Below are 25,236 nucleotides of genomic sequence, written 5' to 3'. Positions count from 1 at the left end.
TGCCGCACTGTCAGAGTGTCAGTACTGAGGGAGTGCTGCACTGTCAGAGGGTCAGTACTGAGGGAGTGCTGCACTGTCAGAGGGTCAGTGCTGAGGGAGTGCTGCAGTGTCAGAAGGTCAGAACTGAGGGAGTACTGCACTGTCAGAGGATCAGTACTGAGGGAGTGCTGCACTGTCAGAGAGTCAGTACTGAGGGAGTGCTGCACTGTCAGAGGGTCAATACTGAGGGAGTGCCGCACTGTCAGATGGTCAGTACTGAGGGAGTGCCGCACTGTCAGAGGGTCAGTACTGAGGGAGTGCTGCACTGTCGTAGGGTCAGTACTGAGGGAGTGCTGCACTGTCAGAGAGTCAGTACTGAGGGAGTGCGGCACTGTCAGGGTCAGTACTGAGGGAGTGCTGTACTGTCAGAGTGTCAGTACTGAGGGAGAGCTGCACTGTCAGAGGGTCAGTACTGAGGGAGTGCTGTACTGTCAGACTGTCAGTACTGAGGGAGAGCTGCACTGTCAGAGGGTCAGTACTGAGGGAATGCTGCACTGTCAGAGAGTCAGTACTGAGGGAGTGCTGCACTGTCAGAGGGTCAGTACTGAGGGAGTGCGGCACTGTCAGAGGGTCAGTACTGAGGGAATGCTGCACTGTCAGAGGGTCAGTACTGAGGGAGTGCTGCACTGTAAGAGGGTCAGTACTGAGGGAGTACCGCACTGTCAGGGGGTCAGTACAGAGGGAGTGCCGCACTGTCAGAGGGTCAGTACTGAGGGAGTGTTGCACTGTCAGAGGGTCAGTACTGAGGGAGTGCTGCACTGTCAGAGGGTCAATACTGAGGGAGTGCCGCACTGTCAGAGGGTCAGTACTGAGGGAGTGCCGCACTGTCAGAGGGTCAGTACTGAGGGAGTGCTGCACTGTCGTAGGGTCAGTACTGAGGGAGTGCTGCACTGTCAGAGAGTCAGTACTGAGGGAATGCTGCACTGTCAGAGGGTCAGTACTGAGGGAGTGCCGCACTGTCAGAGGGTCAGTACTGAGGGAGTGCTGCACTGTCGTAGGGTCAGTACTGAGGGAGTGCTGCACTGTCAGAGAGTCAGTACTGAGGGAGTGCCGCACTGTCAGAGGGTCAGTACTGAGGGAGTGCTGCACTGTCAGGGTCAGTACTGAGGGAGTGCTGTACTGTCAGAGGGTCAGTACTGAGGGAGTGCTGCACTGTCAGAGGGTCAGTACTGAGGGAGTGCTGTACTGTCAGACTGTCAGTACTGAGGGAGAGCTGCACTGTCAGAGGGTCAGTACTGAGGGAGTGCCGCACTGTCAGAGGGTCAGTACTGAGGGAATGCTGCACTGCCAGAGGGTCAGTACTGAGGGAGTGCTGCACTGCCAGAGAGTCAGTACTGATGGAGTGCTGCACTGTCAGAGGGTCAGTACTGAGGGAATGCTGCACTGTCAGAGGGTCAGTACTGAGGGAGTGCTGCACTGTCAGAGGGTCAGTACTGAGGGAGTGCTGCACTGTCAGAGGGTCAGTACTGAGGGAGTACCGCACTGTCAGGGGGTCAGTACAGAGGGAGTGCCGCACTGTCAGAGGGTCAGTACTGAGGGAGTGCTGCACTGTCAGAGGGTCAGTACTGAGGGAGTGCTGCACTGTCAGAGGGTCAGTACTGAGGGAGTGCTGCACTGTCAGAGGGTCAGTACTGAGGGAGTGCCGCACTGTCAGAGGGTCAATACTGAGGGAGTGCCGCACTGTCAGATGGTCAGTACTGAGGGAGTGCCGCACTGTCAGAGGGTCAGTACTGAGGGAGTGCTGCACTGTCGTAGGGTCAGTACTGAGGGAGTGCTGCACTGTCAGAGAGTCAGTACTGAGGGAGTGCTGCACTGTCAGGGTCAGTACTGAGGGAGAGCTGCACTGTCAGAGGGTCAGTACTGAGGGAGTGCTGTACTGTCAGACTGTCAGTACTGAGGGAGTGCTGCACTGTCAGAGGGTCAGTACTGAGGGAATGCTGCACTGTCAGAGAGTCAGTACTGAGGGAATGCTGCACTGTCAGAGAGTCAGTACTGAGGGAGTGCTGCACTGTCAGAGGGTCAGTACTGAGGGAGTGCGGCACTGTCAGAGGGTCAGTACTGAGGGAATGCTGCACTGTCAGAGGGTCAGTACTGAGGGAGTGCTGCACTGTCAGAGGGTCAGTACTGAGGGAGTACCGCACTGTCAGGGGGTCAGTACAGAGGGAGTGCCGCACTGTCAGAGGGTCAGTACTGAGGGAGTGCTGCACTGTCAGAGGGTCAGTACTGAGGGAGTGCTGCACTGTCAGAGGGTCAATACTGAGGGAGTGCCGCACTGTCAGAGGGTCAGTACTGAGGGAGTGCCGCACTGTCAGAGGGTCAGTACTGAGGGAGTGCTGCACTGTCGTAGGGTCAGTACTGAGGGAGTGCTGCTCTGTCAGAGGGTCAGTACTGAGGGAGTGCTGCACTGTCAGAGAGTCAGTACTGAGGGAGTGCTGCACTGTCAGAGGGTCAGTACTGAGGGAGTGCCGCACTGTCAGAGGGTCAGTACTGAGGGAGTGCTGCACTGTCGTAGGGTCAGTACTGAGGGAGTGCTGCACTGTCAGAGAGTCAGTACTGAGGGAGTGCCGCACTGTCAGAGGGTCAGTACTGAGGGAGTGCTGCACTGTCAGGGTCAGTACTGAGGGAGTGCTGTACTGTCAGAGGGTCAGTACTGAGGGAGTGCTGCACTGTCAGGGTCAGTACTGAGGGAGTGCTGTACTGTCAGAGGGTCAGTACTGAGGGAGTGCTGCACTGTCAGAGGGTCAGTACTGAGGGAGTGCTGCACTGTCAGAGGGTCAGTACTGAGGGAGTGCTGTACTGTCAGACTGTCAGTACTGAGGGAGTGCTGCACTGCCAGAGAGTCAGTACTGATGGAGTGCTGCACTGTCAGAGGGTCAGTACTGAGGGAATGCTGCACTGTCAGAGGGTCAGTACTGAGGGAGTGCTGCACTGTCAGAGGGTCAGTACTGAGGGAGTGCTGCACTGTCAGAGGGTCAGTACTGAGGGAGTACCGCACTGTCAGTGGGTCAGTACAGAGGGAGTGCCGCACTGTCAGAGGGTCAGTACTGAGGGAGTGCTGCACTGTCAGAGGGTCAGTACTGTGGGTGTGCTGCACTGTCAGAGGGTCAGAACTGAGGGAGCGCTGCACTGTCAGAGGGTCAGTACTGAGGGAGTGCTGCACTGTCAGAGGGTCAGTACTGAGGGAGTGCCGCACTGTCAGAGGGTCAGTACTGAGGGAGTGCTGCACTGTCAGAGGGTCAGTACTGAGGGAGTGCCGCACTGTCAGACGGTCAGTCCTGAGGGAGTGCTGCACTATCAGGTCAGAGATGCACACAGGCACAGAAACACGCACACAGACAAAGACACGCGCAGGCCACAGAAACATGCATGTGTCAAGGAGGATGCATGTACACAGAAACACGTACACAGACACTGATGACTGTCTGGATTTAAGGTACATTGTATTATATGTAGTTGGTGCAGTGAGGGTGAAAAGCCTGGGTTGATGTGTACGACTGCTGCGGTAGTGTTTTTAACAATCCTGGTTTGAAAAACATTTTGGCAAAAAGGGATAATTAAAGAATCATAAAAGTTGGGGCAGTCATGTGTTGTGTTTCACTTGTAGGTTCAGTTAAAGATTTCACTGGGTACAGATTCTTCCTGTGACCAGAAACAGCAGTTTCTGGAAAGTAGTTTGACACAGGCAAGAATCAGCAAGGTGGTTTCCTGAAGGATCTCTCTCTCATAGCGGTTTGTCCTAGACATCTCTCTCGAGTAAGTATTGCTGGGTTGTCTAATTGTATTTAAAAGTGGATTATGACCCGAGATGGGTTTTGCTTGAGTGGAGAATGAAAGAAAGTAGTTAGGAGTCAGTGTTTCATTGTTGAGCATTCTTTAAGTGGTAATTGTAAACTATTGTCTTTTAGATAAACGTATTAATGCCATGTTAGTAATGAAGTTTGTTTTCATAGAATGTACAGTGCAGAAGGAGGCCATTCGGCCCATCAAGTCGGCACCGGCCCTTGGAAAGAGCACCCTATCTAAGCCCATTCCTCCATCCTCTCCCCGTAACCCCACCTAACCTTTTTGGGGGCAATTTAGCACGGCCGATCCACCTAACCCGCACATCTTTGGACTGTGGGAGGAAACCGGAGCACCCGGAGGAAACCCACGCACACACGGGGGAGAACGTGCAGACTCCGCACAGACAGCCACCCAAGCCGGGAATCGAACCTGGGACCCTGGAGCTGTGGAGCAACTGTGCTAACCACTGTGCTACCGTGCTGCCCGAGGTATTATTTTTAACATACTGTATCCCTAATTTGCGTGTGAAATAACTCACGGAGCAAGTGCTGGGAAATGGGATTAGAACAGATCGGGGCTGGGCGGCCGGTGCTGGCCTCTTTCTGTGTTGTAGAACTCTAGGACTCTCCGACCTCTACACACACACACACCAAAGCCCAGTGAAGATTTACCACCATTTCGACACCGGGGCCTTCAACTACTTCCATGGCCTGCAGCCTGAACTGCTCCCTGGCAAAGGGAATTCCAGAGGCTCACAGCCCTCGTTAGTCAAGGACCCACCGCGCTCGGACTTAACGACATTCAGAGATTCGCCTTCCGCGTGGAAACGCGCAGTCGGAAATGCGCGCGCCGAAATGCTGGTGCACTGAAACACGCAGACACGCGGAAACCCGTAGACGCACACATACAAGCACCCACACAAGCACACACATGCACACAGGAAAGCAAACACTCAGAAACATGTGCGCACAGAAAGATGCGTGTGCGCACAGAAACACGTGCAGACAAGCATACGTGCAGACAGGCACATGTTTACACAGGCAAAAGTATATACACAGGAAAGCGAATGGTAGAACCCTCAAGAGTATTGACAGTCAGAGAGATCTAGGTGTGCAGGTCCACAGGTCGTTGAAAGGGGCAACACAGGTGGAGAAGGTAGTCAAGGAGGCCTACGGCATGCTTGCCTTCATTGGCCGGGGCATTGAGTATAAGAATTGGCAAGTCATGTTGCAGCTGTATAGAACCTTAGTTAGGCCACACTTGGAGTAGAGTGTTCAATTCTGGTCGCCACACCACCAGAAGGATGAGGAGGCTTTAGAGAGGGTGCAGAAGAGATTTACCAGAATGTTGCCTGGTATGGAGGGCATTAGCTATGAGGAGCGGTTGACTAAACTCGGTTTGTTCTCACTGGAACGACGGAGGTTGAGGGGCGACCTGATAGAGGTCTACAAAATTATGAGGGGCAGAGGCAGAGTGGATAGTCAGAGGCTTTTCCCCGGGGTAGAGGAGTCAATTACTAGGGGGCATAGGTTTCAGGTGCGAGGGGCAAGGTTTAGAGTAGATGTACGAGGCAAGTTTTTTACGCAGAGGGTAGTGGGTGCCTGGAACTCGCTGCCGGAGGAGGTGGTGGAAGCAGGGACGATAGTGACGTTTAAGGGGCATCTTGACAAATACGTGAATGGGATGGGAATAGAGGGACACGGACCCAGGAAGGGTAGAAGATTGTAGTTTAGGCGGGCAGCATGGTCGGCACGGGCTTGGAGGGCCGAAGGGCCTCTTCCTGTGCTGTACTTTTCTTTGTTCTTTGAACGCACGCACACAAACGCGCACACACACCCAGCAATACCTGTATGACCACTCCAGTTTCGTAAGCATTCCCAAAGCTGCCGTCCAGCTGGATGTTCTGAGTTAAGTCGGTCAGCAGGAGCTCAATGGCCACCTGCATTCTGCTGAATACAATATCCGGATTGCTTTGTGAATGCAGCAAGCAGCTCAGTGCAAGAACGTAATTGCACTTGGCTTCTGGGGAGAACAACAGACATGAGGAGGAGTCAAGGAACCAGCTCATTCATTTAATCACACTTAGCAATCATATTAATCATATATTTGGAGTCAGTTACCGAACAGATTCACAAGCGTCATGCGAATGTCACTTTGAGAAATGGTTAGGTGCTCATGTTACTGCAGTGATGTCAGAGTGTGGGTGGAGCTGAGCTCTGGTTCTGCTTTTTAGTTTCACTTTGAGAGAGAGCTTGGGTGCGTCTGTGTTTTCCAGTGAGCTGCAGCCGAAGTTAAACAAAGAACGGGCCTGTTGATCTCTCTGCCATCCAAAGACTATCTCCGGATCATTTGGGGAATTCGGCATTATGAATGTTCTGAATAGTGAATGTGAACCTAATGTGCTCCTGCTTAAAGGTTCGTTAAGTCTTCTGGATGTTGTTTGCGAAGTTATTAAGCATTACTCAGCGTTGTGCTCTTTGCGGGGGGGGGGGGGGGGTATTTGAATTAACGGTTGCTAAGATATCCGCTGTCTGTTTGAAAAAGGTTCACTCGAGTTCGTAGAATAAACATTGTTTTGTTTTTTTAAAAAAGGTCCATTTCTGCTGTCCCACTCCTGGAGAATGGGCCGTGCGCTCCCCAGACCACAATCTATTAAACGTTGTGGGTCAGGTGAACTCCATGATACACTTTGGGGTTCTCTAAACCCTGACCCATAACACAAGAGTATGCCCATGTACTTCTAACACAAAGAGTAAAATACTTATTAAACAGGAATAATAAACTACATTACACAAGACAAAAAAGTAAGTCCAGTTTCAATAGTACTCTCAAAATAATTAACTTTATCCCAGCAATATCATGGTTAAGAAGGGATACTTGCCGTTACGAACTAAGGGATAGAATATCAGGGTAGGGGGGTTACGATGGAGCTGTATAAAACACTGGCTCGCCCCCAGCTGGAATATTGTGTGCAGTTCCGGTCACCGCACTGTAGGAAGGGTGTGACTGTACGAGAAAGGGCGCGGGGGAGATTCTCCGGGGCGGTGCCTGGGCTGGAGCGTTTCAGCTGTGAAGAGAGGCTGGTTAGACTGGGGTTGTTCTCCTCGGAGCAGAGAAGGCTGAGGGGGGGGGGACCTGATTGAGGCGGACAAAATGATGAGGGGCACAGAAGCGACCCAGACAGAGTAGATGGGAAGATACTTTCCCCCTTAGTCGAGGGCTCAGGGGGAATAGATTTCGAGGGGATTTGAGGCAAACCTTTTTCAGCCAGAGAAGGGGGGAAAGGGGAGGGGGGGGGGGGTGGGAGTCTGGAGCTCGCTGTCTGAAAGGGTGGTGGAGGCGGGAACCCTCACAACATTTAAGCAGCATTTTGATGAGCATTTGAAACCCCACAGCGCACTCAACAAGTGCTGGAAAATTAGAATAGATCGGAGCTTGACGGCCAGCACAGCGGCGATGGGCCGTAGGGCCGCTTTTCCGAACATTGGAACCCGATGACCCGCCGACCTCCACACACGCCAAAGCCCAGTGAAGATTTACCACCACTTCAACACCGGGGCCTTCAAATACATCCATGGCCTGCAGCCTGAACTGCTCCTGGCGAAGTGAATTCCACAGGCTCACGACCCTCGTTAGTCAAGGACCCATCTCGCTCGGCCTTCCCGACAATCCGAGGTTCCGCCCCCGCTGCCTTCCGAGGAAGAGAGTCCCAGAGACTCGGCACCCTCTGAGGGGAAAGAATTCTCCTCAACTCCGTCTGAAATGGGCCCCCCCCCCCCCTATTTTTAAACAGTGAATCCCCCCCCTCGCTCTAATAACTGAACAGAAAAGGGAATTAAGTAGTTTTAAAGAAGCGGGAAACGTCTTGAGCCAGGTGGACTTCTTACAAAAAGTGTCTGAAACAAAAACTGTGCGTTTGGGCAGCATGGATTCGCAGTGGTTAGCAGAGCTGCTTCACAGCGCCAGGGTCCCAGGTTCGATTCCCGGCTTGGGTCACTGTCTGTGCGGAGTCTGCACGTCCTCCCCGTGTCTGCGTGGGTTTCCTCCGGGTGCTCCGGTTTCCTCCCACAGTCCAAAGATGTGCAGGTTAGGTGGATTGGCCATGATAAATTGCCCTTAGTGTCCACAAAGGTGAGGTGGGGTTACTGGGTTACGGGGATAGGGTGAAGGCGTGGACGTAAGGAGGGCGCTCTTTGCAAGAGCCGGTGCAGATTCGATGGGCCGAATGGCCTCCTTCTGCACTGCAAATTCTATGATTACATGTGTGTGTGTGTTGCTGTTAGTGTGAGAGAGTGTGGGTGTGAGCGAGTGTGTCTGTGTGTGTTGCTGATAGTGTGAGAGAGTGTGGGTGTGAGCGAGTGTGTGTGTGTTGCTGTTAGTGTGAGAGAGTGTGGGTGTGAGCGGGTGTGTGTGTGTTAGTGTTAGAGAGTGTGGGTGTGAGCGTGTGTGTGTGTGTGTTGCTGTTAGTGTGAGAGAGTGTGGGTGTGAGCGAGTGTGTGTGTGTGTTGCTGTTAGTGTGAGAGAGTGTGGGTGTGAGCGAGTGTGTGTGTGTGTTGCTGTTAGTGTGAGAGAGTGTGGGTGTGAGCGAGTGTGTGTGTGTTGCTGTTAGTGTGAGAGAGTGTGGGTGTGAGCGGGTGTGTGTGTGTGTTGCTGTTAGTGTGAGAGAGTGTGGGTGTGAGCGAGTGTGTGCGTGTGTGTGTTGCTGTTAGTGTGAGAGAGTGTGGGTGTGAGCGGGTGTGTGTGTGTTGCTGTTAGTGTGAGAGTGTGGGTGTGAGCGTGTGTGTGTGTGTTGCTGTTAGTGTGAGAGAGTGTGGGTGTGAGCGTGTGTGTGTGTGTTGCTGTTAGTGTGAGAGAGTGTGGGTGTGAGCGAGTGTGTGTGTGTTGCTGATAGTGAGACAGTGTGGGTGTGAGCGAGTGTGTGCGTGTGTGTGTGTTGCTGTTAGTGTGAGAGAGTGTGGGTGTGAGCGAGTGTGTGCGTGTGTGTGTGTTGCTGTTAGTGTGAGAGAGTGTGGGTGTGAGCGGGTGTGTGTGTGTTAGTGTTAGAGAGTGTGGGTGTGAGCGTGTGTGTGTGTGTGTTGCTGTTAGTGTGAGAGAGTGTGGGTGTGAGCGAGTGTGTCTGTGTGTGTTGCTGATAGTGTGAGAGAGTGTGGGTGTGAGCGAGTGTGTGTGTGTTGCTGTTAGTGTGAGAGAGTGTGGGTGTGAGCGAGTGTGTCTGTGTGTGTTGCTGATAGTGTGAGAGAGTGTGGGTGTGAGCGAGTGTGTGTGTGTGTTGCTGTTAGTGTGAGAGAGTGTGGGTGTGAGCGAGTGTGTGTTGCTGTTAGTGTGAGAGAGTGTGGGTGTGAGCGAGTGTGTCTGTGTGTGTTGCTGTTAGTGAGAGAGAGTGTGGGTGTGAGCGAGTGTGTGTGTGTTGCTGTTAGTGTGAGAGAGTGTGGGTGTGAGCGTGTGTGTGTGTGTGTTGCTGTTAGTGTGAAAGAGTGTGGGTGTGAGCGAGTGTGTGTGTGTGTTGCTGTTAGTGTGAGAGAGTGTGGGTGAGCGAGTGTGTATGTGTGTGTGTTGCTGTTAGTGTGAGAGAGTGTGGGTGTGAGCGAGTGTGTGTGTGTGTTGCTGTTAGTGTGAGAGAGTGTGGGTGAGCGAGTGTGTATGTGTGTGTGTTGCTGTTAGTGTGAGAGAGTGTGGGTGTGAGCGAGTGTGTGTGTGTGTTGCAGTTAGTGTGAGAGAGTGTGGGTGTGAGCGAGTGTGTGTGTTGCTGTTAGTGAGAGAGAGTGTGGGTGTGAGCGAGTGTGTGTGTGGTGCTGTTAGTGTGAGAGAGTGTGGGTGAGCGAGTGTGTATGTGTGTGTTGCTGTTAGTGTGAGAGAGTGTGGGTGTGAGCGAGTGTGTGTGTGTTGCAGTTAGTGTGAGAGAGTGTGGGTGTGAGCGAGTGTGTGTGTTGCTGATTGTGTGAGAGAGTGTGGGTGTGAGCGAGTGTGTGTGTGTTGCTGTTAGTGTGAGAGAGTGTGGGTGTGAGCGAGTGACTGTGTGTGTTTCTGTGACTGTGAGAGAGTATGTGTGTGAGCGAGTGTGTGTGTGTGTTGCTGTTAGTGTGAGAGAGTGTGGGTGTGAGCAAGTGTGTGTGCGTGTTGCTAATAGTGTGAGAGAGTGTGGGTGTGAGCGAATGTGTGTGTTTGTTGCTGTTAGTGTGAGAGAGTGTGAGTGTGAGCGAGTGTGTATGTGTGTGTTGCTGTTAGTGTGAGACAGTGTGGGTGTGAGCGAGTGTGTGTGTGTGTTGCTGTTAGTGTGAGAGAGTGTGGGTGTGAGCGAGTGTGTGTGTGTTGCTGTTAGTGAGAGAGAGTGTGGGTGTGAGCGAGTGTGTGTGTGTGTTGCTGTTAGTGTGAGAGAGTGTGGGTGTGAGTGAGTGTGTGTGTGTGTTGCTGTTAGTGTGAGAGAGTGTGGGTGTGAGCGAGTGTGTGTGTGTGTTGCTGTTAGTGTGAGAGAGTGTGGGTGAGCGAGTGTGTATGTGTGTGTGTTGCTGTTAGTGTGAGAGAGTGTGGGTGTGAGCGAGTGTGTGTGTGTGTTGCTGTTAGTGTGAGAGAGTGTGGGTGTGAGCGAGTGTGTGTGTGTGTTGCAGTTAGTGAGAGAGAGTGTGGGTGAGAGCGAGTGTGTTTGTTGCTGATAGTGTGAGAGAGTGTGGGTGTGAGCGAGTGTGTGTGTGTGTTGCTGTTAGTGTGAGAGAGTGTGGGTGAGCGAGTGTGTATGTGTGTGTGTTGCTGTTAGTGTGAGAGAGTGTGGGTGTGAGCGAGTGTGTGTGTGTGTTGCTGTTAGTGTGAGAGAGTGTGGGTGAGCGAGTGTGTATGTGTGTGTGTTGCTGTTAGTGTGAGAGAGTGTGGGTGTGAGCGAGTGTGTGTGTGTGTTGCAGTTAGTGTGAGAGAGTGTGGGTGTGAGCGAGTGTGTGTGTTGCTGTTAGTGAGAGAGAGTGTGGGTGTGAGCGAGTGTGTGTGTGGTGCTGTTAGTGTGAGAGAGTGTGGGTGAGCGAGTGTGTATGTGTGTGTTGCTGTTAGTGTGAGAGAGTGTGGGTGTGAGCGAGTGTGTGTGTGTTGCAGTTAGTGTGAGAGAGTGTGGGTGTGAGCGAGTGTGTGTGTTGCTGATAGTGTGAGAGAGTGTGGGTGTGAGCGAGTGTGTGTGTGTTGCTGTTAGTGTGAGAGAGTGTGGGTGTGAGCGAGTGACTGTGTGCGTTTCTGTGACTGTGAGAGAGTATGTGTGTGAGCGAGTGTGTGTGTGTGTTGCTGTTAGTGTGAGAGAGTGTGGGTGTGAGCAAGTGTGTGTGCGTGTTGCTAATAGTGTGAGAGAGTGTGGGTGTGAGCGAATGTGTGTGTTTGTTGCTGTTAGTGTGAGAGAGTGTGAGTGTGAGCGAGTGTGTATGTGTGTGTTGCTGTTAGTGTGAGACAGTGTGGGTGTGAGCGAGTGTGTGTGTGTGTTGCTGTTAGTGTGAGAGAGTGTGGGTGTGAGCGAGTGTGTGTGTGTTGCTGTTAGTGAGAGAGAGTGTGGGTGTGAGCGAGTGTGTGTGTGTGTTGCTGTTAGTGTGAGAGAGTGTGGGTGTGAGTGAGTGTGTGTGTGTGTTGCTGTTAGTGTGAGAGAGTGTGGGTGTGAGCGAGTGTGTGTGTGTGTTGCTGTTAGTGTGAGAGAGTGTGGGTGAGCGAGTGTGTATGTGTGTGTGTTGCTGTTAGTGTGAGAGAGTGTGGGTGTGAGCGAGTGTGTGTGTGTGTTGCTGTTAGTGTGAGAGAGTGTGGGTGTGAGCGAGTGTGTGTGTGTGTTGCAGTTAGTGAGAGAGAGTGTGGGTGTGAGCGAGTGTGTTTGTTGCTGATAGTGTGAGAGAGTGTGGGTGTGAGCGAGTGTGTGTGTGTTGCTGTTAGTGTGAGAGAGTGTGGGTGTGAGCGAGTGTCTGTGTGTGTGTGTGTTTCTGTGACTGTGAGAGAGTATCTGTGTGAGCGAGTGTGTGTGTGTTGCTGTTAGTGTGAGAGAGTGTGGGTGTGAGCAAGTGTGTGTGTGTGTTGCTAATAGTGTGTGAGAGTGTGGGTGTGAGCAAATTCTATGATTACATGTGTGTGTGTGTTGCTGTTAGTGTGAGAGAGTGTGGGTGTGAGCGAGTGTGTGTGTGTGTTGCTGTTAATGTGAGAGAGTGTGGGTGTGAGTGAGTGTGTGTGTTGCTGTTAGTGTGAGAGAGTGTGGGTGTGAGCGGGTGTGTGTGTTGCTGTTAGTGTGAGAGAGTGTGGGTGTGAGCATGTGTGTATGTGTTGCTGTTAGTGTGAGAGAGTGTGGGTGTGAGCGAGTGTGTGTGTGTTGCTGTTAGTGTGAGAGAGTGTGGGTGTGAGCGAGTGTGTGTGTGTGTTGCTGTTAGTGTGAGAGAGTGTGGGTGTGAGCGAGTGAGTGTGTGTGTTGCTGTTAGTGTGAGAGAGTGTGGGTGTGAGCGGGTGTGTGTGTTGCTGTTAGTGTGAGAGAGTGTGGGTGTGAGCGTGTGTGTTGCTGTTAGTGTGAGAGTGTGGGTGTGAGCGTGTGTGTTGCTGTTAGTGTGAGAGAGTGTGGGTGTGAGCGTGTGTGTGTGTGTTGCTGTTAGTGTGAGAGTGTGGGTGTGAGCGTGTGTGTTGCTGTTAGTGTGAGAGAGTGTGGGTGTGAGCGAGTGAGTGTGTGTGTTGCTGTTAGTGTGAGAGAGTGTGGGTGTGAGCGTGTGTGTGTGTTGCTGTTAGTGTGAGAGAGTGTGGGTGTGAGCGTGTGTGTTGCTGTTAGTGTGAGAGTCTGGGTGTGAGCGTGTGTGTTGCTGTTAGTGTGAGAGAGTGTGGGTGTGAGCGTGTGTGTGTGTGTTGCTGTTAGTGTGAGAGTGTGGGTGTGAGCGTGTGTGTGTGTGTTGCTGTTAGTGTGAGAGTGTGGGTGTGAGCGTGTGTGTTGCTGTTAGTGTGAGAGAGTGTGGGTGTGAGCGAGTGTGTGCGTGTTGCTGTTAGTGTGAGAGAGTGTGTGTGTGAGCGGGTGTGTGTGCGAGAGAGTGCATTTGCGTGAGAGTGCATACATGAGAGGGTGTGTGTGTGAGAGTTAGTGTGTGAGTCTGCATGTATGTGAGAGAATGCATGTAAGAGAGAGCACGTGTGAGGAATGCATGTGAGATGGAGCGCGTGTGAAAAGAAGGGTGTGCAAGCGAGAGCACGTGTAAGAGTGAGTGTGAATGGGAGGGAGTGTGAGTGGGAGGGAACTTGAGAGAGAGGGATTGTGAGAGGGAGGGAGTGTGAGAGGGAGTGTGTGGGAGGGAGTGTGAGAGTGAGGGAGGGATTGTGAGAGGGAGTGTGTGGGAGGGAGTGTGAGAGGGAGTGTGAGAGGGCGGGATTGTGAGAGGGAGGGATTGTGAGAGGGAGTGTGGGATGGAGTGTGAGAGGGAGGGATTGTGAGAGGGAGTGTGTGGGAGGGAGTGTGAGAGGGAGGGAGTGTGAGAGGGAGGGATTGTGAGAGGTAGTGAGTGTGAGACGGAAGGATTGTGAAAGGGAGTGTGGGATGGAGTGTGAGAGGAAGTGTGAGAGGGAGGGATTGTGAGAGGGAGTGTGTGGGAGGGAGGGATTGTGAGAGGGAGTGTGTGGGAGGGAGTGTGAGAGGGAGTATGAGAGGGAGGGATTGTGAGAGTGAGGGATTGTGAGAGAGAGGGATTGTGAGAGGGAGTGTGTGGGAGGGAGGGATTGTGAGAGGGAGTGTGTGGGATGGAGTGTGAGAAGGAGGGAGTGTGAGAGGGAGGGAGTGTGAGAGGGAGGGAGTGTGAGAGGGAGGGATTGTGAGAGGGAGGGATTGTGAGAGGGAGGGATTGTGAGAGGGAGGGATTGTGAGAGGGAGTGTGAGAGGGAGGGAGTGTGAGAGGGAGTGTGGGATGGAGTGTGAGAGGGAGCGAGTGTGTGTGGGGGGATTGTGAGAGGGAGTGTGTGGGAGGGAGTGTGAGAGGGAGTGAGTGTGAGAGGGAGGGAGTGTGAGAGGGAGTGTGAGAGGGAGGGAGTGTAAGAGGGAGTGTGAGAGGGAGTGAGTGTGAGAGGGAGGGAGTGTAAGAGGGAGTGTGAGAGGGAGAGATTGTGAGAGGGAGTGTGTGGGAGGCAGTGTGAGAGGGAGGGAGAGTGTGAGAGGAAGGGATTGTGAGAGGGAGTGTGTGGGAGGGAGTGTGAGAGGAAGTTTGAGAGGGAGGGATTGTGAGAGGGAGTGTGTGGGAGGCAGTGTGAGAGGGAGGGAGTGTGAGAGGGAGTTTGAGAGGAAGGGATTGTGAGAGGGAGTGTGTGGGAGGGAGTGTGAGAGGGAGTTTGAGAGGGAGGGATTGTGAGAGGGATTGTGTGGGAGGCAGTGTGAGAGGGAGGGAGAGTGAGAGGGAGAGAGCGTGAGAGGGAGGGATTGTGAGAGGGAGTGTGTGGGAGGGAGTGTGAGAGGGAGTTTGAGAGGGAGGGATTGTGAGAGGGAGTGTGTGGGAGGGATTGTGAGAGGGAGGGAGTGTGAGAGGGCGGGATTGTGAGAGGGAGTGTGTGGGAGGGAGTGTGAGAGGGAGGGATTGTGAGAGGGAGTGTGTCGGAGGGAGTGTGAGAGGGAGGGAGTGTGAGAGGGAGGGAGTGTGAGAGGGAGGGATTGTGAGAGGGAGGGAGTGTGAGAGGGCGGGATTGTGAGAGGGAGTGTGTGGGAGGGAGTGTGAGAGGCAGTGTGTGGGAGGGAGTGTGAGAGGGAGGGAGAGTGAGAGGGAGGGAGAGTGAGAGGGAGGGAGAGTGAGAGGGAGGGAGAGTGAGAGGGAGGGAGAGTGAGAGTGAGGGAGTGTGAGAGGGAGGGATTGTGAGAGGGAGTGTGTGGGGGGAGTGTGAGAGGGAGGGTGAGAGGGAGTGTATGGGAGGGAGAGTGAGAGGGAGGGAGAGTGAGAGGGAGGGAGCGTGAGAGGGTTTTGTTTGTGAGAGGGTGTGTGGGAGGAAGTGTGGGATGGTGTGTGAGAGGGAGTGTGAGAGGGAGGGATTGTGAGAGGGAGTGTGAGAGGGAGGGAGTGTGAGAGGGAGGGAGTGTGAGAGGGAGTGTGAGAGGGAGGGTGTGTAAGAGGGAGTGTGAGAGGGAGTGAGTGTGAGAGGGAGGGAGTGTAAGAGGGAGTGTGAGAGGGAGAGATTGTGAGAGGGAGTGTGTGAGAGGGAGGGATTGTGAGAGGGAGTGTGTGGGAGGCAGTGTGAGAGGGAGGGAGAGTGAGAGGGAGAGAGTGTGAGAGGAAGGGATTGTGAGAGGGAGTGTGTGGGAGGGAGTGTGAGAGGGAGTTTGAGAGGGAGGGATTGTGAGAGGGAGTGTGTGGGAGGCAGTGTGAGAGGGAGGGAGTGTGAGAGGGAGTTTGAGAGGAAGGGATTGTGAGAGGGAGTGTGTGGGAGGGAGTGTGAGAGGGATTTTGAGAGGGAGGGATTGTGAGAGGGAGTGTGTGGGAGGCAGTGTGAGAGGGAGGGAGAGTGAGAGGGAGAGAGTGTGAGAGGGAGGGATTGTGAGAGGGAGTGTGTGGGAGGGAGTGTGAGAGGGAGTTTGAGAGGGAGGGATTGTGAGAGGGAGTGTGTGGGAGGGAGTGTGAGAGGGAGGGATTGTGAGAGGTAGGGAGTGTGAGAGGGCGGGATTGTGAGAGGGAGTGTGTGGGAGGGAGTGTGAGAGGCAGTGTGTGGGAGGGAGTGTGAGAGGGAGGGAGAGTGAGAGTGAGGGAGTGTGAGAGGGAGGGAGAGTGAGAGGGAGGGAGAGTGAGAGGGAGGGAGTGTGAGAGGGAGGGATTGTGAGAGGGAGTGTGTGGGGGGAGTGTGAGAGGGAGTGTGAGAGGGAGTGTATGGGAGGGAGAGTGAGAGGGAGGGAGAGTGAGAGGGAGGGAGTGTGAGAGGGTTTTGTTTGTGAGAGGGTGTGTGGGAGAAAGTGTGGGATGGAGTGTGAGAGGGAGTGTGAGAGGGAGGGATTGTGAGAGGGAGTGTGTGGGAGGGAGTGTGAGAGGGAGGCAGTGTGAGAGGGAGGGAGTGTGAGAGGGAGTGTGAGAGGGAGGGAGTGTAAGAGGGAGTGTGAGAGGGAGAGATTGTGAGAGGGAGTGTGTGGGAGGCAGTGTGAGAGGGAGGGAGAGTGAGAGGGAGAGAATGTGAGAGGAAGGGATTGTGAGAGGGAGTGTGTGGGAGGGAGTGTGAGAGGGAGTTTGAGAGGGAGGGATTGTGAGAGGGAGTGTGTGGGAGGCAGTGTGAGAGGGAGGGAGAGTGAGAGGGAGAGAGTGTGAGAGGGAGGGATTGTGAGAGGGAGTGTGTGGGAGGGAGTGTGAGAGGGAGTTTGAGAGGGAGGGATTGTGAGAGGGAGTGTGTGGGAGGGAGTGTGAGAGGGAGGGATTGTGAGAGGGAGGGAGTGTGAGAGGGCGGGATTGTGAGAGGGAGTGTGTGGGAGGGAGTGTGAGAGGCAGTGTGTGGGAGGGAGTGTGAGAGGGAGGGAGAGTGAGAGGGAGGGAGTGTGAGAGGGAGGGAGAGTGAGAGTGAGGGAGTGTGAGAGGGAGGGATTGTGAGAGGGAGTGTGTGGGGGGAGTGTGAGAGGGAGGGAGTGTGAGAGGGAGTGTATGGGAGGGAGAGTGAGAGGGAGGGAGAGTGAGAGGGAGGGAGTGTGAGAGGGTTTTGTTTGTGAGAGGGTGTGTGGGATGGAGTGTGAGAGGGAGTGTGAGAGGGAGGGAGTGTGTGGGAGGGAGTGTGAGAGGGAGGGAGTGTGAGAGGGAGGGATTGTGAGAGGGAGTGTGAGAGGGAGGGAGTGTGAGACGGAGGGATTGTGAGAGGGAGTGTGGGATGGAGTGTGAGAGGAAGTGTGAGAGGGATGGATTGTGAGAGGGAGTGTGTGGGAGGGAGGGATTGTGAGGGGGAGTGTGTGGGAGGCAGTGTGAGAGGGAGTGTGAGAGGGAGGGATTGTGAGAGGGAGGGATTGTGAGAGGGAGGGATTGTGAGAGGGAGGGATTGTGAGAGGGAGTGTGTGGGAGGGAGGGATTGTGAGAGGGATTGTGTGGGAGGGAGTGTGAGAGGGAGGCAGTGTGAGAGGGAGGGAGTGTGAGAGGGAGTGTGAGAGGGAGGGAGTGTGAGAGGGAGGGAGTGTAAGAGGGAGTGTGAGAGGGAGAGATTGTGAGAGGGAGTGTGTGGGAGGCAGTGTGAGAGGAAGGGATTGTGAGAGGGAGTGTGTGGGAGGGAGTGTGAGAGGGAGTTTGAGAGGGAGGGATTGTGAGAGGGAGTGTGTGGGAGGCAGTGTGAGAGGGAGGGAGAGTGAGAGGGAGAGAGTGTGAGAGGGAGGGATTGTGAGAGGGAGTGTGTGGGAGGGAGTGTGAGAGGGAGTTTGAGAGGGAGGGATTGTGAGAGGGAGTGTGTGGGACGGAGTGTGAGAGGGAGGGATTGTGAGAGGGAGGGAGTGTGAGAGGGCGGGATTGTGAGAGGGAGTGTGTGGGAGGGAGTGTGAGAGGCAGTGTGTGGGAGGGAGTGTGAGAGGGAGGGAGAGTGAGAGGGAGGGAGTGTGAGAGGGAGGGAGAGTGAGAGGGAGGGAGAGTGAGAGTGAGGGAGTGTGAGAGGGAGGGATTGTGAGAGGGAGTGTGTGAGGGGAGTGTGAGAGGGAGGGAGTGTGAGAGGGAGTGTATGGGAGGGAGAGTGAGAGGGAGGGAGAGTGAGAGGGAGGGAGTGTTAGAGGGTTTTGTTTGTGAGAGGGTGTGTGGGATGGAGTGTGAGAGGGAGTGTGAGAGGGAGGGAGTGTGTGGGAGGGAGTGTGAGAGGGAGGGAGTGTGAGAGGGAGGGATTGTGAGAGGGAGTGTGAGAGGGAGGGAGTGTGAGACGGAGGGATTGTGAGAGGGAGTGTGGGATGGAGTGTGAGAGGAAGTGTGAGAGGGATGGATTGTGAGAGGGAGTGTGTGGGAGGGAGGGATTGTGAGGGGGAGTGTGTGGGAGGCAGTGTGAGAGGGAGTGTGAGAGGGAGGGATTGTGAGAGGAAGGGATTGTGAGAGGGAGGGATTGTGAGAGGGAGGGATTGTGAGAGGGAGGGATTGTGAGAGGGAGTGTGTGGGAGGGAGGGATTGTGAGAGGGAGTGTGTGGGATGGATTGTGAGAGGGAGTGTGAGAAGGAGGGAGTGTGAGAGGGAGGGATTGTGAGAGGGAGTGTGGGATGGAGTGTGAGAGGGAGGGATTGTGAGAGGGAGTGTGTGGGAGGGAGTGTGAGAGGGAGGGAGAGTGAGAGGGAGAGAGTGTGAGAGAGGGGGAGTGTGAGAGGGAGTTTGAGAGGCAGGGATTGTGAGAGGGAGTGTGTGGGATGGAGTGTGAGAGGGAGGGATTGTGAGAGGGAGTTTGAGAGGAAGGGATTGTGAGAGGGAGTGTGTGGGATGGAGTGTGAGAGGGAGTTTGAGGGGGAGGGATTGTGAGAGGGAGTGTGTGGGAGGCAGTGTGAGAGGGAGGGAGAGTGAGAGGGAGAGAGTGTGAGAGGGAGGGATTGTGAGAGGGAGTGTGTGGGAGGGAGTGTGAGAGGGAGTTTGAGAGGGAGGGATTGTGAGAGGGAGTGTGTGGGAGGGAGTGTGAGAGGGAGGGATTGTGTGAGGGAGGGAGTGTCAGAGGGCGGGATTGTGAGAGGGAGTGAGTGGGAGGGAGTGTGAGAGGGAGTGTGTGGGAGGGAGTGTGAGAGGGAGGGATTGTGTGAGGGAGGGAGTGTCAGTGGGCGGGATTGTGAGAGGGAGTGAGTGGGAGGGAGTGTGAGAGGGAGTGTGTGGGAGGGAGTGTGAGAGGGAGGGAGAGTGAGAGGGAGGGTGTGTGAGAGGGAGGGAGTGTGAGAGGGAGGGAGTGTGAGAGGGAGGGATTGTGAGAGGGAGTGTGTGGGAGGGAGTGTGAGAGGGAGGGATTGTGAGACGGAGTGTGTGGGGGAAGTGTGAGAGAGAGGGAGTGCATGGGAGGGAGAGTGAGTGGGAGGGAGAGTGAGAGGGAGGGAGTGTGAGAGGGTTTTGATTGTGAGAGGGAGTGTGTGGGAGGGAGTGTGTGGGAGGGAGTGTGTGGGAGGGAGTGTGTGGGAGGGAGTGTGAGAGGGAGGGAGTGTGAGAGGGAGGGTTTGAGGGAGGGAGGGAGTGTGAGAGGGAGGGAGTGTGAGAGGGAGGGATTGTGAGAGGGAGTGTGTGGGAGGGAGTGTGAGAGGGAGGGAGAGTGAGAGGGAGGGAGTGTGAGAGGGAGGGAGTGTGAGAGGGAGGGTTTGTGAGAGGGAGTGTGTGAGAGGGAGTGTGTGAGAGGGAGTGTGAGAGGGAGGGAGTGTGAGAGGAAGGGAGTGTGAGAGGGAGGGAGAGTGAGAGGGAGGGAGAGTGAGAGGGAGGGATTGTGAGAGGGAGTGTGGGATGGAGTGTGAGAGGGAGGGAGTGTGAGAGGGAGGGAGTGTGAGAGGGAGGGAGTGTGAGAGGGTGGGAGTGTGAGAGGGAGGGAGAGTGAGAGGGAGGGAGTGTGAGAGGGAGGGAGTGTGAGAGGGAGGGAGTGTGAGAGGGAGGGAGTGTGAGAGGGAGGGAGTGTGAGAGGGAGGGAGTGTGAGAGGGAGGGAGTGTGAGAGGGAGGGAGTGTGAGAGGGAGGAAGTGTGAGAGAGGGGGAGGGAGTGTTGGCAGGAGGGAGTGTTGGCGGGAGGGAGTGTGAGGGAAGGAGTGTGAGAGGGAGTGAGTCTGAGAGGGAGTGAGTCTGAGAGGGAGTGAGTCTGAGAGGGAGTGAGTGTGAGCGGGAGGGAGTGTGAGGGAGTGTGAGCGGGAGGGAGTGTGAGCGGGAGGGAGTGTGAGACGGACGGAGTGTGAGACGGAGGGAGTGTGAGCGCGAGGGAGTGTGAGAGAGGGGGAGGGAGTGAGAGAGTGAGGGAGTGTGAGCGGTAGGGAGTGTGAGAGAGGGGGAGTGTGAGAGGGAGGGAGTGTGAGAGGGAGGGAGTGTGAGAGGGAGGGAGTGTGAGAGAGGGGGAGTGTGAGAGGGAGGGAGTGTGAGAGGGAGGGAGTGTGAGAGGGAGGGAGTGTGAGAGGGAGGGAGTGTGAGAGGGAGGGAGTGTGAGAGGGAGGGAGTGTGAGAGAGGGGAGTGTGAGAGGGAGGGAGTGTGAGAGGGAGGGAGTGTGAGAGGGAGGGAGTGTGAGAGGGAGGGAGTGTGAGAGGGAGGGAGTGTGAGAGGGAGGGAGTGTGAGAGGGAGGGAGTGTGAGAGGGAGGGAGTGTGAGAGGGAGGGAGTGTGAGAGGGAGGGAGTGTGAGAGGGAGGGAGTGTGAGAGGGAGGGAGCGTGAGAGGGAGGGAGCGTGAGAGGGAGGGAGCGTGAGAGGGAGGGAGTGTGAGAGGGAGGGAGTGTGAGAGAGGGGAGTGTGAGAGGGAGGGAGTGTGAGAGGGAGGGAGTGTGAGAGGGAGGGAGTGTGAGAGGGAGGGAGTGTGAGTGGGAGGGAGTGTGAGAGAGGGGGAGTGTGAGAGGGAGTGAGTGTGAGAGGGAGTGAGTGTGAGAGGGAGTGAGTGTGAGAGGGAGGGAGTGTGAGAGGAAGGGAGTGTGAGAGGGAGGGAGTGTGAGAGGGAGGGAGTGTGAGAGGGAGGGAGCGTGAGAGGGAGGGAGCGTGAGAGGGAGGGAGTGTGAGAGGGAGGGAGTGTGAGAGGGAGGGAGTGTGAGAGGGAGGGAGTGTGAGAGAGGGGGAGCGTGAGAGGGAGGGAGTGTGAGAGGGAGGGAGTGTGAGAGGGGAGTGTGAGAGGGAGGGAGTGTGAGAGGGAGGGATTGTGTGAGGGAGGGAGTGTCAGAGGGCGGGATTGTGAGAGGGAGTGAGTGGGAGGGAGTGTGAGAGGGAGTGTGTGGGAGGGAGTGTGAGAGGGAGGGAGAGTGAGAGGGAGGGTGTGTGAGAGGGAGGGAGTGTGAGAGGGAGGGAGTGTGAGAGGGAGGGATTGTGAGAGGGAGTGTGTGGGAGGGAGTGTGAGAGGGAGGGATTGTGAGACGGAGTGTGTGGGGGAAGTGTGAGAGAGAGGGAGTGCATGGGAGGGAGAGTGAGTGGGAGGGAGAGTGAGAGGGAGGGAGTGTGAGAGGGTTTTGATTGTGAGAGGGAGTGTGTGGGAGGGAGTGTGTGGGAGGGAGTGTGTGGGAGGGAGTGTGTGGGAGGGAGTGTGAGAGGGAGGGAGTGTGAGAGGGAGGGTTTGAGGGAGGGAGGGAGTGTGAGAGGGAGGGAGTGTGAGAGGGAGGGATTGTGAGAGGGAGTGTGTGGGAGGGAGTGTGAGAGGGAGGGAGAGTGAGAGGGAGGGAGTGTGAGAGGGAGGGAGTGTGAGAGGGAGGGTTTGTGAGAGGGAGTGTGTGAGAGGGAGAGTGTGAGAGGGAGTGTGAGAGGGAGGGAGTGTGAGAGGAAGGGAGTGTGAGAGGGAGGGAGAGTGAGAGGGAGGGAGAGTGAGAGGGAGGGATTGTGAGAGGGAGTGTGGGATGGAGTGTGAGAGGGAGGGAGTGTGAGAGGGAGGGAGTGTGAGAGGGAGGAAGTGTGAGAGGGTGGGAGTGTGAGAGGGAGGGAGAGTGAGAGGGAGGGAGTGTGAGAGGGAGGGAGTGTGAGAGGGAGGGAGTGTGAGAGGGAGGGAGTGTGAGAGGGAGGGAGTGTGAGAGGGAGGGAGTGTGAGAGGGAGGGAGTGTGAGAGGGAGGGAGTGTGAGAGGGAGGAAGTGTGAGAGAGGGGGAGGGAGTGTTGGCAGGAGGGAGTGTTGGCGGGAGGGAGTGTGAGGGAAGGAGTGTGAGAGGGAGTGAGTCTGAGAGGGAGTGAGTCTGAGAGGGAGTGAGTCTGAGAGGGAGTGAGTGTGAGCGGGAGGGAGTGTGAGGGAGTGTGAGCGGGAGGGAGTGTGAGCGGGAGGGAGTGTGAGACGGACGGAGTGTGAGACGGAGGGAGTGTGAGCGCGAGGGAGTGTGAGAGAGGGGGAGGGAGTGAGAGAGTGAGGGAGTGTGAGCGGTAGGGAGTGTGAGAGAGGGGGAGTGTGAGAGGGAGGGAGTGTGAGAGGGAGGGAGTGTGAGAGGGAGGGAGTGTGAGAGAGGGGGAGTGTGAGAGGGAGGGAGTGTGAGAGGGAGGGAGTGTGAGAGGGAGGGAGTGTGAGAGGGAGGGAGTGTGAGAGGGAGGGAGTGTGAGAGAGGGAAGTGTGAGAGGGAGGGAGTGTGAGAGGGAGGGAGTGTGAGAGGGAGGGAGTGTGAGAGGGAGGGAGTGTGAGAGGGAGGGAGTGTGAGAGGGAGGGAGTGTGAGAGGGAGGGAGTGTGAGAGGGAGGGAGTGTGAGAGGGAGGGAGTGTGAGAGGGAGGGAGCGTGAGAGGGAGGGAGCGTGAGAGGGAGGGAGCGTGAGAGGGAGGGAGTGTGAGAGGGAGGGAGTGTGAGAGAGGGGAGTGTGAGAGGGAGGGAGTGTGAGAGGGAGGGAGTGTGAGAGGGAGGGAGTGTGAGAGGGAGGGACTGTGAGTGGGAGGGAGTGTGAGAGAGGGGGAGTGTGAGAGGGAGTGAGTGTGAGAGGGAGTGAGTGTGAGAGGGAGTGAGTGTGAGAGGGAGGGAGTGTGAGAGGAAGGGAGTGTGAGAGGGAGGGAGTGTGAGAGGGAGGGAGTGTGAGAGGGAGGGAGCGTGAGAGGGAGGGAGCGTGAGAGGGAGGGAGTGTGAGAGGGAGGGAGTGTGAGAGGGAGGGAGTGTGAGAGGGAGGGAGTGTGAGAGAGGGGGAGCGTGAGAGGGAGGGAGTGTGAGAGGGAGGGAGTGTGAGAGGGGAGTGTGAGAGGGAGGGAGTGTGAGAGGGAGGGTGTGTGAGAGGGAGGGTGTGTGAGAGGGAGGGAATGTGAGAGAGGGGAGTGTGAGAGGGAGGGAGTGTGAGAGGGAGGGAGTGTGAGAGGGAGGGAGGGAGTGTGAGAGGGATGGAGTGTGAGAGGGAGGGAGTGTGAGAGGGAGGGAGTGTGAGAGAGGGGGAGTGTGAGAGGGAGGGAGTGTGAGAGGGAGGGAGTGTGAGAGGGAGGGAGTGTGAGAGGGAGGGAGTGTGAGAGGGAGGGAGTGTGAGAGGGAGGGAGTGTGAGAGGGGGGGAGTGTGAGAGGGAGGGAGTGTGAGAGAGGGAGACTGTGAGAGGGAGGGAGTGTGAGAGAGGGGGATTGTGAGAGGGAGGGAGTGTGAGAGGGAGGGAGTGTGAGAGGGAGGGAGTGTGAGAGGGAGGGAGTGTGAGAGAGGGCGAGTGTGAGAGGGAGGGAGTGTGAGAGGGAGGGAGTGTGAGAGGGAGGGAGTGTGAGAGAGGGGGAGTGTGAGCGGGAGGGAGTGTGAGAGGGAGAGAGTGTGAGAGGGAGGGAGTGTGAGAGGGGAGTGTGAGAGGAAGGGAGTGAGAGAGAGCGGGAGTGTGAATGAGCGGGAGTGTGAGAGGGAGGGAGTGTGAGAGGGAGGGAGTGTGAGAGGGAGGGAGTGTGAGAGGGAGGGAGTGTGAGAGGGAGGGAGTGTGAGAGGGAGGGAGTGTGAGCGGGAGGGAGTGTGAGAGGGAGGGAGTGTGAGAGGGAGGGAGTGTGAGAGGGAGGAAGTGTGAGAGGGAGGAAGTGTGAGAGGGAGGGAGTGTGAGAGGGGAGTGTGAGAGGGAGGGAGTGTGAGAGGGAGGGAGTGTGAGAGGGGAGTGTGAGAGGGAGGGAGTGTGAGATGGAGGGAGTGTGAGAGGGAGGAATTGTGAGAGGGAGTGTGAGAGGGAGGGAGTGTAAGAGGGAGGGAGAGTGAGAGGGAGAGAGTGTGAGAGAGGGGGAGTGTGAGAGGGCGTTTGAGAGGAAGGGATTGTGAGAGGGAGTGTGTGGGATGGAGTGTGAGAGGGAGTTTGAGAGGGAGGGATTGTGAGAGGGAGTTTGAGAGGAAGGGATTGTGAGAGGGAGTGTGTGGGATGGAGTGTGAGAGGGAGTTTGAGAGGGAGGGATTGTGAGAGGGAGTGTGTGGGAGGGAGTGTGAGAGGGAGGGATTGTGAGAGGGAGGGAGTGTGAGAGGGCGGGATTGTGAGAGGGAGTGTGTGGGAGGGAGTGTGAGAGGCAGTGTGTGGGAGGGAGTGTGAGAGGGAGGGAGAGTGAGAGGGAGGGAGTGTGAGAGGGAGGGAGAGTGAGAGTGAGGGAGTGTGAGAGGGAGGGATTGTGAGAGGGAGTGTGTGGGGGGAGTGTGAGAGGGAGGGAGTGTGAGAGGGAGTGTATGGGAGGGAGAGTGAGAGGGAGGGAGAGTGAGAGGGAGGGAGTGTGAGAGGGTTTTGTTTGTGAGAGGGTGTGTGGGATGGAGTGTGAGAGGGAGTGTGAGAGGGAGGGAGTGTGTGGGAGGGAGTGTGAGAGGGAGGGAGTGTGAGAGGGAGGGATTGTGAGAGGGAGTGTGAGAGGGAGGGAGTGTGAGACGGAGGGATTGTGAGAGGGAGTGTGGGATGGAGTGTGAGAGGAAGTGTGAGAGGGATGGATTGTGAGAGGGAGTGTGTGGGAGGGAGGGATTGTGAGGGGGAGTGTGTGGGAGGCAGTGTGAGAGGGAGTGTGAGAGGGAGGGATTGTGAGAGGGAGGGATTGTGAGAGGGAGGGATTGTGAGAGGGAGGGATTGTGAGAGGGAGTGTGTGGGAGGGAGGGATTGTGAGAGGGATTGTGTGGGAGGGAGTGTGAGAGGGAGGCAGTGTGAGAGGGAGGGAGTGTGAGAGGGAGTGTGAGAGGGAGGGAGTGTGAGAGGGAGGGAGTGTAAGAGGGAGTGTGAGAGGGAGAGATTGTGAGAGGGAGTGTGTGGGAGGCAGTGTGAGAGGAAGGGATTGTGAGAGGGAGTGTGTGGGAGGGAGTGTGAGAGGGAGTTTGAGAGGGAGGGATTGTGAGAGGGAGTGTGTGGGAGGCAGTGTGAGAGGGAGGGAGAGTGAGAGGGAGAGAGTGTGAGAGGGAGGGATTGTGAGAGGGAGTGTGTGGGAGGGAGTGTGAGAGGGAGTTTGAGAGGGAGGGATTGTGAGAGGGAGTGTGTGGGACGGAGTGTGAGAGGGAGGGATTGTGAGAGGGATGGAGTGTGAGAGGGCGGGATTGTGAGAGGGAGTGTGTGGGAGGGAGTGTGAGAGGCAGTGTGTGGGAGGGAGTGTGAGAGGGAGGGAGAGTGAGAGGGAGGGAGTGTGAGAGGGAGGGAGAGTGAGAGGGAGGGAGAGTGAGAGTGAGGGAGTGTGAGAGGGAGGGATTGTGAGAGGGAGTGTGTGAGGGGAGTGTGAGAGGGAGGGAGTGTGAGAGGGAGTGTATGGGAGGGAGAGTGAGAGGGAGGGAGAGTGAGAGGGAGGGAGTGTTAGAGGGTTTTGTTTGTGAGAGGGTGTGTGGGATGGAGTGTGAGAGGGAGTGTGAGAGGGAGGGAGTGTGTGGGAGGGAGTGTGAGAGGGAGGGAGTGTGAGAGGGAGGGATTGTGAGAGGGAGTGTGAGAGGGAGGGAGTGTGAGACGGAGGGATTGTGAGAGGGAGTGTGGGATGGAGTGTGAGAGGAAGTGTGAG

General features: G+C 56.0%; 1 protein-coding gene across 1 annotated transcript in view; it reads right to left on the bottom strand.

The window, feature by feature from the left end:
* LOC140411300 (uncharacterized) overlaps positions 1 to 25,236 on the bottom strand; it is a 432,312-nt gene that overhangs the window by 98,113 nt on the left and 308,963 nt on the right. The window contains exon 10 of the mRNA XM_072500422.1: positions 5,669 to 5,844. Within this exon, the coding sequence (XP_072356523.1) occupies positions 5,669 to 5,844 (176 nt within the window). The remainder of the gene's footprint in view (positions 1 to 5,668; positions 5,845 to 25,236) is intronic.

The sequence above is a fragment of the Scyliorhinus torazame genome, chromosome 4 (genome assembly GCF_047496885.1).
Source record: "Scyliorhinus torazame isolate Kashiwa2021f chromosome 4, sScyTor2.1, whole genome shotgun sequence".
NCBI classification, from domain to species: Eukaryota; Metazoa; Chordata; class Chondrichthyes; order Carcharhiniformes; family Scyliorhinidae; genus Scyliorhinus; species Scyliorhinus torazame.
Note: the sequence above shows the minus strand (reverse complement) of the source record. Positions and strands in the feature narration are given on the sequence as shown.